The 18792-nt window shown below is 42.3% G+C and overlaps 1 protein-coding gene and 1 long non-coding RNA gene across 7 annotated transcripts in view; one reads left to right on the top strand and one right to left on the bottom strand.

The window, feature by feature from the left end:
* Nucleotides 1117-16291, bottom strand: LOC110393068. 3 transcript variants are annotated; one of them, XR_002434769.1, is made up of 4 exons: nucleotides 15945-16290; nucleotides 12830-13035; nucleotides 11340-11409; nucleotides 1117-1992 (listed from the first exon to the last, which is right to left on the bottom strand). It is a non-coding gene; the product is annotated as an uncharacterized LOC110393068 (long non-coding RNA). The 3 variants fall into 3 exon arrangements; XR_002434770.1 differs by having other exon boundaries at nucleotides 11340-11993; nucleotides 15945-16226; XR_002434771.1 differs by lacking the exon at nucleotides 1117-1992 and adding an exon at nucleotides 8177-8602 and having other exon boundaries at nucleotides 15945-16291.
* Nucleotides 16334-18792, top strand: part of LPCAT1 (lysophosphatidylcholine acyltransferase 1) — a 65187-nt gene continuing 62728 nt past the window's right edge. For 3 of the 4 annotated variants that reach the window (XR_002434768.1, XM_021385491.1, XM_021385490.1), the window contains exon 1: nucleotides 16334-16592. Coding sequence is in view for 2 of the 4 variants with exons in the window: in XM_021385491.1 (XP_021241166.1) it covers nucleotides 16476-16592 (117 nt within the window). In the remaining 2 variants the exon portion in view is untranslated. Of the gene's footprint in view, nucleotides 16593-16781; nucleotides 17224-18792 lie in introns of those variants that run through there. The other variant, XM_021385493.1, reaches the window with a different exon arrangement.

The raw sequence follows: 18792 nt of genomic DNA, 5'->3' as shown, positions 1-18792 counted from the left end.
GAATGCACTTCAGAAGAAGTATATGCCATGAAGAGTAAAAAATCACAAAGACCACATTTCCTTTTCAATAAAGAAACACAGTGACATTGTGCTGTCATTTGCAGTGCATAATTTGGAGATGGCTCAAAGGTTTAAAAACTTATTCAAAAGCTCCAGAAAATGCCTCTGAGAGAAAAAGAGTGAGACTCTCAGTCTCTTTAACCTATCAAAGAAGACTGAGGAGAAATAATTACAGAGCGTAATTATCTCCATGAGGGAAAAACACTAACACAGGGATTAAGCAGCTTTTAAACTGGCAGTGAAAAGTGCAACAAGAACTAAAGGCTGAAATCGAAACCCTGACAAATTCACATTACTAAATAGGCAGAATATTTTAATGAGTATATTAGTTTACCTCTGAAACACAGTAATAGAGGAAGTAGCAGGTTATCCATCTCTCCCGTTCTTCAAATTGGCTATCCTGCACTAAAACATGAAGGAACTATGGCTTCTTAATGAAGCAATTATAAAGAAAATGTTAGCAGGTACAAAACAGGCTTCTTGTAATCTCTCTCTGGGAAATGACCAGACTACTTCAGGGGAAAATCAAACATACACAAACACAAAACCAGCTTGAAAGAGGCTCCTTAAAGGAGAAATTTTGCAAGGCTGTAGAAAAAATTAATTACACCTTAAATATAAGCAGTATACAAGTTCATTTTTTACAAATAACTTTCTGGTTTTACTGGTCTTCTGCACAGAAGGTCATGTGAAACCTAGAATATTCAGCAAAACTACTGACAGCGTCTGGTCGTTGCTGAGGTGATTGTTTTCAAATATGCACAAAATGACTGCAGCTTCATATCCATATTCCTACGTTAGTCAATGGTCTTGATTAAAATTTCAAAAGAAAAATGAGATTTTAGATTCGAAAAAGAAATGTTATTCTTCACAGAGACATTAATCTTTTTTTTGAACATTAAGACAATGATCTAGTATATCGATTAAAATAGAAACAATCTGAAACAATCTGAAATATAAAGCATTTATTTTTAAATAGTGGAAATACATCAGATTTTTAAAGCTTGTAAATTTTTGAAAAGTTTTTTTTCTGATTTTTTTCATGTAGCCTTAAAATACAAAAATCAGAGACAGGTCTGTTCCAGAGTCAGACATACCCTCTTACATTTAGTAGTGTGTACTTGTACACTTGGGTCAGATGCAAGTATCAGAGTTTGGCTTCATGTTTGCAAATTGCATTTTTTTCTTTTTTTGTTTCCCTAAAATTCAACTGTTGTAATGTAAACCTTATTAGATTTTCTCCTTATTATTAACCTGGAGGTCCTCCAGCTTCCTCCCTGCTCCCTTTCTTATTCGTTTTTATACTTCTAACCTGATGCAATCTGCCTGCAGGGGCAAATACAGTTATCTCCTTCTAAATTAAAATTGTAACTCATTTGGTACAGTTTACACAAGGCCTCAGCTTTGACACATGCAATTACTATGAACATAAGAGGAACATGATTGCTGAGAGCCACCAGAAATAGAGTTTAATCAGAAAACATGGACTTGTTCCAACAGATTTATAATTTCACCACTTGCTATTCTTTTATGTTCCTGGGTGTTCAGATAATTAGAAACACTGGTTTTTTGCTTCCCAAGAGGCCAAGGAAAGCAAAATTCCTTCTTTTACATTAACAAGATAAAATTATAATACAAACAATCCATAACTTCATTGTTGAAATGACAAATACATAAAACATTAATTTTAGTACTTAACAGAATGTTACAAATAATTTGGTCTGTAGTACTTGTATGTATCTCACAACATAGACTTATGTGAATTAATTACCCATTCAGATGGACAGCTTTTAGTCATGTAAGAATTCTTAGGTATCTTCCGTATCCTGCCTGAAAAGGCAAGTTTTAAGACAGATCTTTAAAAATGTGACGTTCACTTCTTGTGCCACTGTTACGAAATGCTCCTTCAGTAGAGGGGATCAGATTGCAGGTCTGGAAAAAAATGGAGATGTTAAGGAGCCAGACCCAGTCCTGATCCTCATGCCTCAAGCTTCTCTCTGAAAAGGATTTTACATTTATGTGATCAAGTTCAGTGAAATATAGAGCCGCACAGAGACGTTTCTCACTGTAATTAGGAAAGGAAGATGCAGACTTCAGTTATGGGATGCCCTGAGTGATGGCACTGTATTCTGCTGAGGATAGGGGTAGAACCATAGAATCACAGAATGGTTTGAGTTGGAAGGGACCTTTAAAGGCCAGCTAGTCCAACTCCCCTGCAATGAACAGGGACACCTACAGCAGATCAGGTGTCTCCAGGGATGGGGCATCCACCACTTCTCCGAGCATCTCTGACTGCTTATGACTTGATTGCTGTTACAAATAAAGCCAGAAAACATAAATTAATAGACATGTGCAACATTTCAGGGTTTTGCAGTCTGTTTATTGTGGTCTGAGTGCATTCTTATAAATTATATTTTAATGTCAAGTTCTCCAGGGTTATGAACAGGCCTCTGAGAGGTCTGTGGGTCAAGTAAGGAGTGAGGTTACAGAAAATACTTTGAATAAAGAAAATGCGTGGCTTACAATGTGCTCTGCAGTACAGACACAGTCCAGGAGATCTGGCTGCCTTTTCAAGATGCCACCTGCTTTCTATTTCTCCTCTTGCGTTAGCCATTAACTTTGCTGCCAAGGGCACAATTCAGGCTTACAACATCGAGGCTCGGACAGCAGCAGCTGGTGTTTGAAATGGCTCTCCTTGTTTCCCAAGGCAGTCAGCTTAGACGTGACAACATATGTGACCTGGATACACCAAATTCACCAAAAGATAGACTTTCCTGACCCTGACACACTCTTTGCTGTATAGATGACAATACTGCAAAACTATAAAGATGGAAGGAAATGAATTGCAAGACAAAGTTATTGGAAGAAAGAAACGCATCTGGAAGAGCAACAAAGAGAAGAAAAAAAGGATAATGGATTATACAAATATTGTTGCTGAGGTTGCACATCTTCAGAAAACTGTTTGACCAAGAAATGTGTTATTAAAAACATAACTTAGGCAACAGTTGCAGTTACCAAATTTATAAAGAGATGGCAAAGTAGAGGCAAACAAGTTGGTATGATCACACTTGTATAAGTCTGTGATGGCTGAGTCCATCTCCAAGGCATTTCTTTTATGCGGCCCCAGGAATGATTGGAGCCTTGGTGAGTGCTCCTCTGCTTTTTTCTCTTGAGCCTCTTTGGTTTCATCTCAGCCTGTTCTGGGAAGATTCAGCCCAGGGATCCCCATACATCTCCAAGACTGGAACTGTAGCACAAAGCACCCTGATCCCAGCTATTATGGGAGCTGCTCTCAATTGTGTCATTGTTGGTGCAAGGACACGGGGAGCAGGAGCCTGCGGCCAGAAGCGAGGTCAGGCAAGAGGACGAGGAAAGAGTGGACTGTGACAACCCTGAGAGGTCTGCCTTGCATTGCAGTGCTAACAGCCCCAAATCAGCCAAAATTTCACCACCACCCTGTGCCCCAGGAAGTTTAGACCTCAAGAGCAGTGTTCTAATAACATGCAGAGGCAGCAAGAGCTGACCATGAACAATTTTGCAACATCCTGGATGGAGAAAGGACAGTCTGTTCTCTGTCTCTTTCAGCATAAGAAGCAAAAGCCATCAAACGCATTTAGTAGGAGCCAAGTTCAAAACAAACAAAAGGAAGTGGCTAATAGTAGGGCCAGGAAACTCCTTACCCAAGAGGTTGCAAACGCAAGTCCTGCAGGTCCACTAATACTCAAGTGCAAGCTGCAAAAGTACTTAAAACTTCCCCTGGTTGTTATAAAAGAGACTACAGCAGTCCTAAGAAGTATTCTCGACTGGGGAAGTTCCAAAAGAGAACTATTTTATATATTTGCTTTTGTTGCTCCCAAGTCACCTGCTTTTGGATATTGTCAAAGGTGGTTTAGTGGGTTTGATGGCCATGATCTGTGCCAGCCCAGCCACTCCACCGATCTTAACCCTGGTCAGTCCCACTAGCCTCTGGCAGATGGGATGCTTCCAAGCCCAAAACTGCAGCTGAATTGCTGCGTACAACAACCATCAATAGACCCACGCTCCACAAATAGGCCTCATTCATTTTTTAACATGTTCCTGGTCTTTGTGACATCTGTGACAATAGAGCAATGAATTCTAAAATTTGTGTATAAGCTGTATATAGAGGCACTTTAAAGTCTTTCTTACTTTAAACTTGCCACTTGGTGCCCTCATTGAAAGCTGTCTACTTGGCACATGAAGAGAAGGCAATAAAAATATGTAGGAGATACTATATTCTCTCTCATACATTCATACAGCTCTTTTCCAGCTCGAAGCAGTTCATTTATTTATATTTATCTACAACTCAGTGCAAATTTTTTCTCATAAAGTGTGAAAAAATACGTATCTTATGAAGTATCTTTAAGAGTTGAACATGGAATTCTTCTACAGCTAGCATGTAAGCATAGGAATTTAAAGGATAAACATTTATCTCTATTGATGACTTGCATTTCCTATTATGGTCTTCTCTTGTGCTGAGTTTTCACCAAATATAGACTCTTAACATTTATACCAGACTGTTCTGCACTCCTCCTAGTTCAGACGTTCTCAGGCACGTAAATTGAATCTAAGGGAGTAGGTTAGAGCACTGAGTACTGTAATGTGAAGGTGAAAACACCAAACATTAAGGGTAGCAGTGGGGAAATCCAGAGCACTTAAAAAGAAAGGACTATAAAGAAGGATATGCTATACTTCTTGTTGTGCAGAAAAAAAAAAAAAAAAAAGAAAAAAAAAAGATAGCAGTGGTGGTTAGATAAGAATGGGGATGGACTAAAAACATTTTTTAAATTTCATTTTATTTTTAACTCTACACTGAAACTATTCTCCCGTGCTTATAAATAGGGACAAGAGACTGTATTTACACTTCTGTGAAAATCTACCTTCCTTTGAGAGCAAGGTTTGAATTCTTTTCTGGGCCAGCACAGGTTGCCACTAGATGGTGCTGCTAGACTTTAAAAAGTCATAAATGGATAAACGTATTCAATGCAAGGGGAGGAACGAACTGTCTCGCAGCCTGGGGAACCCCCCCAAGAGTGAAGCGGCTTCTTGCAGATCGCAATCCACCTCCCACAACCCTAGGCTGTACTAATTCTGCTCTTTCCTCTTGTCTCCTAAGAACTCATGAATAATTTTTTTCCATTTCATTCTTTGCTTCCTACAACATCTCAGCATCCATCAGCCCATCTCCCTGGCTATGAGCTGGCACCGTGTCTTGGCCTTGCTGTGCTCATGTCTACCAGCCTTCTTCGCTGCCAGGCACAAACCTGCCAAGCCCACGCTCCATCCTTCCCATGGCAGGATACGGCCAAACCATCCCATGTTGCCATTCAGCTGCAAAACTTCACTAAGCCTGGGAAATGCCTCTGAGTTGTCTTCTGCTCAGCCAAAGCAGGTTCATGCAGAAACACCTTGTTACATACAAACATATTCTGCAGTTCTTTTATTTACTCTTCTTCATTCATACTGCTTTGCTTTTTACTGATGCCATGAGGAGTTACCAGCTTTGTTTCTGCTAATAAACAAATAAAAAATCACTTTCCCTAAGGAACGCTCCACAGAGATGCTCGTTTTTGCAGATGTTGGCAGACATTGTAGTGAAGACTGAACCTAAAAGAGTACTGATGTCTTTGTTTGGATAAAATCTGATGAATGCTCCCATGTACTCCTTTTCACTTGAGTAGGGGAGAAGATTTTTCATGAGATAACCTATTACCAGCATCAACCTAAGACAGATGTTTAGATACTGGAAACATTTCAGGGACAAGCTGCAAAAACGATCAAAGATAGGAAAGAGTATTTCCCAGTGAGAGACTCAAGGAGTCCAAATCTGTCCTGTGTAAAAGTGCTTAAGCAGCACCAAGTCCCAAGGTGTGAAAAGAAAGGTAAGAATCAGTTGAAGACAAAACATACAGACATAGCATGTCCAAAATGTTATGTGTGGACAAAAGTTTGTTCACATGCACTTGGAGATGCCTCACACTTACTAGGCGCATGAAGAACTGAACAGTGTGTATACAGACAGTTCCTGGGGACATTGCACTGGGTGGGCTAATGCAGAGCAAGAAAGCATTACAAGAAAACCACTGAAAGCACCAGGCTTACAGCATGGTGCACACAGCTACCAACTGTGCACATGTGCCGCAATTGTCCTGAGCTTTTCCAGGCACACAGAAAGAAACCCAGTCAGAGCTGTTGTCCAACTCAGGTTGTGCAGTTATCTGAAGGGCTAACAGCATAGATCTGTGATGGTGTAAGAAGCTACAGCTGAGAAGACAGTTCTATATGGAGTCATCCAAAGAAAAGGGTCTTTTTTTTTTTTTTTTTTTTTCCCAAGAACTGTTTCTCTGGTGCTGAACAGATAGCACTGGTTGGTGGAACAAACCAGCTTCTGTCAGTTCCACAAAATTTCTGCCTTAAGTCTGCATCTATGGTTCCCTTAAGTGATTTTTCTCTTCAGGGTGTGAGATTTCCCTCTGACATCTGGAAGATGAGCATTCACAATCGCTGTTGATAAATCAGTTGTTACGACAGTTGCACACACTGCCATCATGCAGGAGTGATGCCTCCTGTTGTAATGTATCAGAAAATAGCACATACCCATGTGGGCTGCTGGTAGAATTCATGCACCCAACATACTGGGCTTATTCACACAAAAAATACTTCACTGTTGTTTGCCAGAGTTACAGTGAAGTCCATAGATACAGTAAGACTGGTTTATCATTCTTCACAGGAAAAAGCAGTTTGTTTTCTGCTTCTCTTTGTTGCCAGTCCTTTTAATAATTACTTTGCTAGAGGAGAAAAATGGCTGACCTCTCCCCTAGGAGCTTGTACTAACGGAAAAATAAAGAAATTTGAGGTGGAGGCTGACAAATTCATTTAGCCTGTTGTGGATGAGCAAGATGTGCAGAAGAAAGGGACAGGCAGAGCTGATAGAAGCTTGACTAGCAAAAGATGTCCTCTCTGTGAAAGGCTGCAGTTGATGGGGGTATTCCACAACAGAAGACCATGTGGCTTCTTCATTGCCTACAGAGCCATCAGGCTCTCTGTGGTGTCCTCTTCCATCAGACAGATACCTGTTGGATTAACTCATCCTGCTCTGAGCAGCCTGTGATGAAAACGCAACACAAGATTATCATCCCTGTCTGAATCTGAACATCCTCTCAATGGTTCTGCAGCCTCTCTCAGGCCGGAAGATGCGTGACCACTTCACCAACATAAATAGGTGTTCAGCCTCTTCAGTGATTGCTGACAATGAACTGGAAATCCTTACCTGAAATTTGTCAAAGAATGACAGATACACACTGCTTTTACACTTGCTGGTGTGTCCAGTTTCTGGATGTTTTTACATTCAGGTGCAGAATTCAGCTGCTTTGTTCTTTGCTGTAAAATTACTCTGCTCCGAGTTAAATGGCACTTGATGAAGACTTGTTGAGATCCAGCTATCTGTCTGTGCTACCTACCCGTAAGCACTCTGCCTGGAAACCATACAGAAGCAAGGAAATAGCAATACCAAGAATTCTGAAACTCACTGAATTTGGTGCAACAAAAGAAACCAACAAATTCTGTCCATCCAATCACTGGATTTTTGTGTGTAAAAAAATCAGCCTCGGAAGAAAAAAGTTTGAAACCAAAAGTTGTTCATTCTGTGGCTCACAATTAAAAGTTGCAGTACATAAAGACTGGCTAAATAAATATACTGAAAAAAAACCAACTGTCTGTTGTAAAATTTTCCAATGCGTGTTTATTGCAAAATACAATACAGTTGACGCTCTTCTATCAGGAAATAACACTAACAGCAGTACTGAGTGAAGAGCACCATGTCTGTGTAAGATATGTTTGAGGGTGCATGGAAGAACACAGGACACCACAGGTCACTTGACCTGAAGCTTTCAACGGGGAAAATAAAACTGCAAGTTTTTTCTGTGGTCTCTAGTATATTTAGCCAGTTCCTGTAAGTAAATGACATGAGAACAAGAACTGAAAATATGGTGAATGCATGTGTGTGCATGAATGTATTTGAAGAACCTTTTCCTGATATCCAGAGGAGGATCAGGTTGGATATCAGGAAAGGGTTCTTCACCAAAGAGTGGTCAGGCACTGGAACAGGCTCTCCAGGGCAGTGGTCACAGCCCCAAGCTTGCTGGAGTTCAAGAAGAATTTGGGCAAAGCTCTCAGCAACATGGTCTGATTTTTGAGTTGCCCTGCGTGGAGCCAGTTGGACTCAATAATCCTTACGGGTCTCTTCCAACTCAGGATATTCTGTGATTCTATGAATTATAACTATATGTCATACTTTTATACATATGATGCAGTTGTAAAGCTTCTGCTTAAGTGGGATGGTATCAAGTCATAATTTTTGCATCCTGAAGAACAAACCAATGGCTAGGAATTTAGCATTCATCACTATGGCGAGTGTTAAGCCAATAGTGTTCTCCATGCATTCTGTGGCTTCTGTCATAGCTTGCTTTGGGAATAGCAGTATGGAAGATTCTCCTCATTATATCAGATGGCAGAAGGCAGAAAACTGATGGCAGAAAAGAGGAAAAGTTACAGAAACAAAATTTTCTCCCGTTTTCTGAAGAATCTTGACAAGCAGTTAAAAATGAGAAGGGGAAATTATTTACAGTGAAGGTAGAGTTTATGCAAATAGCTGTCTTCTGAGAAATCTCCTTTTAAGATATTGTAATTTGTCGACTTCATGAATGCTTCATGTGGAAACAGGCTCACTGATACTACTGATACAGAACTTTAGACTTTTAGGGCACTTGAGCCCTGAAGTACATTTCTGCTTGGCTCCTGTCATGTTTTGCTTCTTCTCTCTGTTGCTGACTGCGACAATTTCCAGAGTCTCCAGCCACTGGCATACCTCCTCTGCAGTTCATTATTATAACTTAGCCAAAGAGGTAAAATCCACCACTTCTGGAGCAATGGCCATTCAAGCAAAATACGACATGACTGTCCAGGCTAATTTCTACAATTTATGCCCCAAATCTCAGACAGTGACTTTGGCATTGATTACAATTTTTGTCTAGAAAGATGCCTATTTTTGCTAAAAACTTCTAGTGAGAAACATATGATCACCTGAAGGGAAGCCTTTGAATGCTTAATTACTTTCTTTTCACTAGTCCTTCCCCAGATCTCCAAAACTCTGGGAAAACAGCCTGAGCAAGACAGTATCAGCACACTACGAGGCAGGAGCTGATAATAGAGAATTCTTGCTAACAGGTAAGCGGGTACCTGGTGCCATCTTTTTATACCTTACATAACTGACATAAAAAATCAATTACATTCTGGCAAAAGCCAATAAGAAAGTGTGAAAACACGAGTACAAGAATAGTACAGAAAAAGGCATTCAAACTGATTACTACTACTTGATAGATTTTTAATATTCACATTAAATTAATACATTCTGTTTTGCCATCCTTTATTGTTTTTCATCATGGTTTACTGCTCCATACATTTGCAGAAAAAAATGTTCTGTTCAAAGAATTGTCTTTTTATTGGTGAATTTAAGAAAAGGTGTAGAAAAGTTAAGTACAATCAACCATAATAATTAACCACTCCATTCTCCAATGCCTAGGAATCATTCAGAGCATGAGTAAGAACAGTTAAATGATACTCAGCTCATCCAAGAGCCTATCTAAATTTAACTACTGTATCATGTTAATGAGAGATATAATGCCCTGTGTCCACAAACAGATGGTGTTATCCCACATTAATAAACTCACTGGAGAACTTAATATGCTTAGATTTAGATGGGTTATTCCACAAGATGACACAGCTGATGACGCATCCTGGAGCAACATATCTGTATTTGGCAGTTCTTTATCATCTTGCTCTGTGCTTCTGGCTATACCTTCTGCTCTCCCTGTGTCCTACCTGGCCTCTGGGTTATCCTGACCGGCACATAAACATGTGCAGCCCTTTGCTGGTCTTATTTGTGGAAGCCAAACTGTTGCACAGCCATATTTAATATTTTTGCTTGCATGATCCCTGGATTTCATTGACCCCAGGGAAAGCTTGTGCATCCATCTGTATTTGGAGAGAGGTCAGTGTACCCCTGTACATATGTATATATATATATATACACCTCCTCATTCTCTTTAAATATATATACACATATCATATATTCTCCTTCTTTTATTCTCTCTCCAACTTACATACTTGTTTTGCCTCCCTCTTCTCCCAGCAGAGTGGGGCTAGGTACACAAGTAAGAAAGATGTGGCTGCCTGATTCTGCCTTACCTTGTCTCATTTGAGGGTTGCAGCTGCCAGGGCAGGGGCATGTGCTGGGCATAAAGCCACTGGCGCTACTATGAGTCCCATATGGTCTCGTTTTCACTACAGGCTGTGCTTTTGCCTCCCCTAATAATCTGCCTCTGAAGGCAACAGATTGGGTCTGGACGTTCTTGCCCAGGGATCTCTTGGCAGCTCATCCTGTTTGCATTTCCAAAATCATAAAATGTTTGTATGTTTTGTTTTGCGTATTTAACCACTGCTACTGTTTTGCAGTAAATAAATATTTAAAACACACTGAATAATAGACTTTACTACCTCAGAAAAATTAAATGAAGCATTTAATGTGATTGTAAAGTGGTATTTGATGTGATTGGATCATGGTAATGATTTTACCAAGGCTGCTTCTAGTGAATTCATTCATATGAATTTGATGCACCTTACCAGCAACATCCAAAATCATTTTTCTTAGTATTTTGTTATAGAAGTAATGCACAGAGCTTCCTAAAATAAATCTTTTTGATACCGCTTCACTTATGTCCTGAATAATGCTAACCTAGTGCTTTCTAAATAAAGGTTGCCTAATACAAAGCCTCTGTAAATACATAGTGTAACTTAGAAATGAGAAATCAGAGGAAATAGGTGGAAAAAAACATGCGTAAACTAGAAGTTCAAATGTGCTGGAATTCAAAATGTATTTTCATAAGATATTTTCATATTTGCACAATGGCATAAGTGTAAAGTCTACAGAAAGCTTAAGATGTTCTTATGTAGTTTATATAATATGGTCTGGAATATGGAAAATGTTGACTTAGTACTTAGTATTCGAACTTGCAGAAATTATCATAATAATATTATGGAGCTTTTGCTGCTGTATAGTTGGGCACAGGTTTTTGACACAGACTGAGAAAAATTGCTTCTTTAGAGCATAAGTATAGAATTTGATGAGCACGCCATATTCCACTCGTTAACGACACACATACTGGAAAAGTCACAGAAAATAATTTCAGGATTTCATTCCCTACCTTGCAGGATTATCTTCTGTTAGCGACAGAAACTGTTTCATTCGGTTAGAATTGCACTTTCCTGTTAGGGCTAGAAACATACCATGAGAGTTTCAGCTGAGATATTCAGAGAAAGAAGAGGAAGATGGATCAAAGTGAAAAAGTAATGAACATAGATGTAGAACTACAACAGAAACAAAGAGCACAATAACACTATTATATGATAAAGCAAATTCTCTGCTACAAGATTTTTCAACATAGTCAACACCATTAGATATGTATTTTCACCAGTGATGCACAAGAGCCTCCATGCTGCACTCGAAAAAATCTGCACTAGTAGAGGTGACCCACTGCTTCACAGCTGCTATAGTGGCGCTATTGTTATCTAAGAACCAATATATCTAAAGGTACGAGAGCCACTATGGCTTCTTCCTTCTCAGTTTTGGTCTAAGAACAACAGGGAGGAATAAAATAAGATGTGGGATGCTCTTGAATAATTATGGCATCTCCTACACAGTCTCTCACAAAGACTTCGTCTCTGGGTGGCCTAATCACTATCCAGTGCAATATCAGGTGCATTTGTCACACGCTGTTCTTTTATTCTTTTCATTCCTAGATGAAACTCCTGAAGTTTTATTAACTGAACCATTTATTGAATGCCAGTGTTTCTTCTTTCTGTATGAACAGAGTATTGAAGACCAGGTTAAAAACATGCTGTGAACACATAATGGTAAGTAATTAAGTATTAGGCAGATCTCTGGTCCCAGAGCAATTTGCATTACAGTCTTGGACTTCTGAAAATGTTAAGCAAGGCTACAGCTGAATATCTTGAGTTGGAAGAGACATACAAGGATCACTGAGTCCAGCTCCTGGCTCCATACAGGACTAGTCAAAATTCAAATCCAATGTCTGAGAGTGTTCTTCAAACTCTTCTTGGGCTCTGGTAGGCTTGGTGCCCTGGGGAGCCTATTCCAGTGCCTGAGCACTTTCTCAGTGAAGAACCTTTTCCGAACATGAGATCTGACCCTCCCCTGACACAGATGCATGACATTCCCTTGGGTTCTGCTGCTGTCACCAAAGAGATCAGTGCCTGGCTCTCTGCCTGTCTCCTACTCTCTGGGCTGAACCAACGAAGTGACCTCAACCATTCCTAATACCTCTTGCCCTCTGGACCCTTCCCATCTTTGTAGCCCTTCTTTGAAGACTCTCTAATAATTTTAAGTCCTTCTTATATCGTAGTGCCCAAAACTGCACACAGTGCTCAAGCTGAGGTTGCTCCAGTGCAAAGCAGAGTGGGACAGCCCCTTCCCTCACCCTGCTGGCAGTGCCAGGCCTGATGCACCCCAGGGTACAACTGGCCCTTTTTGGCTGCCAGGGCACACTTCTGATTCAGCTTCAACTTCCTTCAACCCCCAGATCCCTTCCTGCAGGGCTGCTCTCCAGCCTCTCAGTCACCAGTCTATACATACACCCAAGGTTGCCCCATTCCAGGTGCAGCATCTGGTACTTACTCTTGTTAAACTTCATATGGTTGGTAGTTGTCCAGCCCTCTAATTTTTCAAGACCCCAAGATGTACGCACTGAGTGTGGACTGCTTAGCACCTGGAAAAGGCTTTGTAGCATCTAGTGTTTCTGCCTCTGCTTCAGCTCTCAGAAGATATCATTTCATAGGAGCCGATGAGTTTGTTCTTAATTGTGGAAACCAATACTGGGAATCCTGAGATGGAAAATACGTGTAAAGTAAGTGAACAATAATTTATTGCATTACATTTCCTAATAACTCCAGAATTTCAGAATTAGATCCCATCTCTTGGGGTTGTTTTTTTTGGGGGGGGAGGGGAGGGCAGGAGTTGGTCACAAATTCTTCTAATTTCTTCAAGCTGACACATCTAGGGCTGTAATGAACTATCAAAACAAGAAATTGCTGTTCTTCCCACAGATCTGCCACTAGGTCCTGCACTCTTTTACTGATTCAAGAAAGTCAGATGGATTCTATACTGCCTCACGGATCAGAAGAAAAACATGAGAGCATTATTGTCACAAAATCTGTATTACTGCTAGTAATTAAACATGAATACATCTGATTTTTCCTTTCGTAGAATACATTTGCTTTCAAATATTTTTCGAATCTGTCTTTAGATTTGAACATTGAATATATTTGCATCAGGAATCATGAGGGAAAAATAAGAAAAAAAAAACTGTAAAGAAAAACAAACAGAATATGTGAAATCAACTGTAAAAATGTTTCAAGGGTGGAGGTGGGATAGAAGTGTGCTTGAATATTTATCAGCTGATTTTACCAAATGGCCATCAAGGTCGAGGACCATCTTAAAAATCAAAGCAAGGACTTTTTCTAGGCATGAAATTATATTATTACTTTTTAAAAAAGTATAGTGCTGCGGTCAACATATTTGCTCTTTTATGCACTTTTATTTGATACATTTTAGAGAAAGCCACTTCAGTTCAGCTGTTAAATATTGAATATTCCTTTTCCAACTTCAGGGTTCACAGAAGCATATTTCATAAGGAATATTTGTGTGCTTTTTATATGTGAGTCATCTTATTTGTACAGCTCCCTATAAATCATCTGAATGAGTGACAGAAAGGACCAATTAGAGCTTTTGTGCACTGGGGTAGAATGGCACTCATATGTTTGTGCAATCTCATTTCAATAGTTTCAGGTTCCACAGTTTCCCTGAGGAGATTATTTGAGAGCTTACCGCTATTTATTCTCATGATAGTCAGCTTCAACATTTCCTTTTCCGATTGTATCATAATACACTTACATCTAACATAATGTATTACACATTTTCTCCTCCTGTGAAGCACGGTAGGTTCCATAAATCCTGCAATAAATTGGTCACCTCTTCCTATGTCCTTGTAAGTCCTTATTAGATGAGCTATCTAACACATGAGTGCCCTGACAGCAACATCATGGTTAGGGCTCTTCTGTGATTTGCACAAAAAGTAGCAATCAGATCTCAATATTATAGCCATACTTCATTCAATCATCTAATTAATTCACAAGAAAAAAGATACTTCTTATTGACTAAGTATTTGGGCTATGGAACAACTAAGCGCCTAAATCCAACTTCAGCAAACCAGTATATGCACTAATAAAATACTGCACTTTTTTTATGCACACTTGCACAGTCTTAGCCCCGTTTTCTCAGGGTCATATAATAACCATCCAGGAGCAAGTTTCATCATGCATCTCTGAAAGGATCCAGGCAAGCTTTCCAGTTCACTGCACAGAAGGGAGTAGTGTCAGATAAGCATGCTTTATTCTGTCCTGCCAGTCCACTCTCCACCCTCCTGTTTACTATATGCCAAACTGGTGTGCTTGCAGATCCCAAGCCTGCCTTCCCTATTCAAGCCCTACCGTGAGATTGCCCCTGCGCCAGGGCTCGTGCTCAGCTCCTTCCGTTCCTGGGGGAATTTTCTTTCACAAGACCTTTAATGTCAAAGCTACACGTGTTTCTCTAGTATTACTCATTCATACACATGTAAATTGATTTACTATACACAAATCCCATTATAGTACATCCAACAATCATATCAGACATCCTGCATTGGGACCTTATCTGTAAGTTTGTTTGAAATTTTTGAAATCTTTTCCAAGACACAGGCTCTCATTCCAGAAGCATGGCTTGTACTGCTTGGAAATACACATGCATTTGACTGTACAATCTGCTTGAAAGTGTTAATTTTATTAGGCAGTCCAGATGATGCTGCAGTTGCTCTCACAGCAGTTCACCAGGTAACTGTTTAGCACCTCCACAGATCTCTTTTAACAGCAAGGGGTTTTTTGATTTTTGGTAAAAATCTTTGAAAGGCACTGGGAAAGTCCCAAATCACGACGGCTAAACTTTGACAACTTTCCCGATCTTTCAAAAGTCAAAAACTGTCTGAGTATATCAGCAGATATAGCATTAACCACCAGAAATGCACATAGAATATCCCCACTTGGAAGGGACCCATAAGGATCACCAAGTCAGACTCCTAGAGTTGACATGACATTAACCATAGGGCTTAGAGACCATTTTGCATTTCTAAGACTAATGATTATGAACAGCAGAAACGTTACAGATTTGTAGTTACTTATATGATTTTATGTGTAAATCTCACTGAATAAAGCCATCATTGTTTCGTAACACCTGAGATGATCAACGCTAACAGTGTTGATGAATATGTCTTTATCAAATGCCTTACGTATCTTTCGTACTGTTTGATCTGCGGTTAGAGTTAACAGGGAAGGGCTGTGTCAGACACTCAGAGCTGGATTTCTTGAAATCTGGCACAACACCAGTGTTTTTTTAAATATAAAGGAAGTGCTTGAGAACTCTAAAGATTTATTAAGATCCAACCTTAGCTACTTCCTTATTCAATCCTTTCAAGATCCTAGGCTGCAAATTAGCTAGACGCTTTGTTGAAAAGGAAAAAGGAAAAGAAAAAGAAGCAGCCCAGGCTTGCTTGGAGCAAAAGGTCCACAGCAGATCTGGAAGCACCTCCTGATGCCTTGTGCTGATCGTAGGTGGGGAGACGCTGGCCCCACGCTACCGCTCGCCCATTCCGTTACTGCCAGCATGGAAGAACCGTCTTTTACCTCAGAGGGATCACCCTTACCCCTTTTTTCCCGTTTTCCGAGACTCTCTCCCACTGTGCCCAGCAGAGAGCTTTGCTACAGCCCGCAGCACCGCACACACGGGGCAGGAAGGCAGCGGGTCCGCCCGACGTGCAGCCCCTCGGCCTGGGCCCCACGCGAGGTCCGCGGCCGTTGCACCCCGATGCCGCCTGCGGGTCGGGGCGGCCTTAGCTCCGATCCCGGGGGCGGGAGGGCCCTGTGAAGAGCGCAACCGTCGCTGCGCGCGGGCGGCGGCACGAGGCGAAGAGAAGGCGTGCACCCCCGCTTCGCACCCCCCTCACCCCCCCGCATCCTCCCAACAGACGCGGAAACCGGCGCCGGCCGAGCAGCTGTAGCCGGCGCGCAGGGCGCATGCGCGGCCCCCAGGAGGGCGGGGGCCGGCGCCTAGCGGGGAGCGAGCTGCCGCCGCCGCTGCCCGCCGCCAGCACCGCCGCCCGCGGAGCAGCGGTCGCTGCGCAGCGCCCTCGCTTTTTCCCTTCCCTCTTCCTCTCTCCTCGCGGCCCTGCCCGGCCATGAAGCTGAGCGGCCGCGGCCGAGGATGCTGCGTGGCCGGCAGCCGAGAGCGCGGGCCGCCGCCGCGGAGCCCCTTCGTGCACCAGCTGCGCCTCAGCCCCCTGGAGAAAACCAAGGTGGGGGCGCGCGGGCTCGCCCCCGCCGCGACGTGTGCAGGGCGGCGGGAGGGGGCGACTCTGCGAGGGGGCGGCGGGAGCGCGGGGTGCGCGAAGCCGGGGGTAGGGGAGGCCAGGCGAGGCCGGGAGGAGGGGGCGCGGGGGTGCGCCTTCCTTCACTTCGCTGCCGCTTCTCCTCTCCTCAGTTTTTTTTTTATTATTTTTTCTGAGCGAGGGGCGTGGGGGAGCGCTCCTGGGGGCACGCTCTCCTCCATTGTCACGTTGAGGGATGCACACCGAAGGATCCCGCCGCTCTGAAGTTCGGCCCCGCGTAAATAACGCCCGCGGCGCGGTTTGTGCGCTGTGCGGGTGGCGGGAGGCGACGGGAGTCGGTGTGGAAGTGGCGGCGCGGGTGGGAACCCCCTCCCGCCTTTGCCGCCGCCCCTCAGGGTGAGCGGGGGGTGGGTGGCCCTGTCGGGGGCTTCTGGCAGGATCTGGGTCACTGCCTGGGTGGAGAAATGCCACGAAGGACTCCTCGGATAGGGACTGGTCGTCTGTGTTACTTACATCGCGGAGTACTGAAGAAATGTTCCCGTAAAGCTGTTGTTTTGGGAGCCTAAAGCCTACAGTGCCTATCAACGTGGAAATTAAGGTCTGCTGCTATTGAACCTGTCACATCAAGGCTTTTTGGAGCCAACCTTAATTTAATTTCTGTTTGGATTGGAGTTCATTGTTGCTTTGCCTGATTGTTGTCTGGGCTCTCAAGACAAGACGCATATTTCCTGATTTACAAAACGTTGGAATGTGCCCCGCATTAAGTACCTGACAGCCAAGGAATTTGTAACAAGCTCCAGTGGAAAAGATTCTTACTTGTTTTTTTTAATCAAGTTACCCAATATGAGATGGATGAAGGCTGAATTCGTTGGTTACTGATAAATTGTTGGAACAGGAAGAGGGAGGAATTTGTCTCATTCAATTTATACCTGGACCTTCTTCGATAAATCACAGGGTTGTAATGATTTCAGTGTAACCCTGTTTCATCCCTTATGCCATGGTTTCTTTGTAATTAATGAGGCAGAAGTCTTTAAGGGAGCAGAGAGAAGCAAAGATAGCATGTGGTCATGTGTGTTCTGATTTTATCTCATTGTAACAATAACAGTGTTTTACTTTGCATTGTCAATGTATCTCTCTAATCCTACTGTCTTCTTTACTTAGAAGGAATTTTAGAAGGACAAATAGGAGGGCAGAGCACCAGTTCTATAGTATTTCCAGTCTCATATGAGCTACTGGCACTGTTGATTTGTTTGTTGTGACAGATCTTCAGCCACTTCAACTCAGAGACTGCTTGTAGAGCGTACCTCCCTCCTACGTAGGCTGCTCTGGACATCTGTATCATATGTGAGCTTTGCCACTGGGTTTCAAGGATTTATTTCCAATGAAAACTGTAAGCTGTGTTTAAAACTCTGTAGTCTTTTGCAGCGCGCAGACCAAAGGAACAGCCTCATCAAAGCATGGCTCAGTTTCACTTTAAGTGAACGTTATGGGTGGTACAAAGTTATTTAACCTGGACTTTTCTCATTATCTTATTTCTGCATTTCTGTGCGAGGAAGAAACGTGCAAGCTGACGTACAGAACTGTGACAGAGTTTCTTCTTTGCTGTAACGATGCTCTTCTAGCCTCTTTTTTAACTCAGAGAATGGTAATTTGTGAGTTAGAAGCGGCTAAAGGAGAGCTGTGAAACTATTCCACTTACATGAAATGCTGCTCTCCCAGAAAGGGAGGCTCCTTCACAGTCAATTACAGCACTGTGCGTTCTCCTTCACACAGTCCTGGCCTGTCAGTAAGAGTTCAGCATGAAGTATTACAGCTGAACTCACTTCCTGTTCAGCTGGAGGTGCAGACTGTGCCACAGGTTTCTCTGTCAGCCCTGTGGATCTAATAGGGCTGAGTTCTGGGTCTGCACGGCCTAATCAGGGAAGGCCGGGCATATGTGGGGACTGGAGGTTCATGGAGGTGGTGGGGAGAGGGGGCTGGAAGGCAAGACTGCTTTGTCTGAAGGACTGTTGCCTGTTGCTGATGGTCTGGCACGTAGCTCCATTATCTTCACTGCCACCTCATCCTGTGCTCTGCAAGAGGTTGGATTAACTTTTTTGCTTTTTAATGCAAATCAAAGTAAATGCATCTTAAAACATCTCAGCCTGAGACTGGGAATGAAGAAGTG

Source organism: Numida meleagris, chromosome 2 (genome assembly GCF_002078875.1).
Source record: "Numida meleagris isolate 19003 breed g44 Domestic line chromosome 2, NumMel1.0, whole genome shotgun sequence".
In the NCBI taxonomy this organism is placed as follows: domain Eukaryota; kingdom Metazoa; phylum Chordata; class Aves; order Galliformes; family Numididae; genus Numida; species Numida meleagris.
This window is presented reverse-complemented; position numbering and strand designations above follow the sequence as displayed.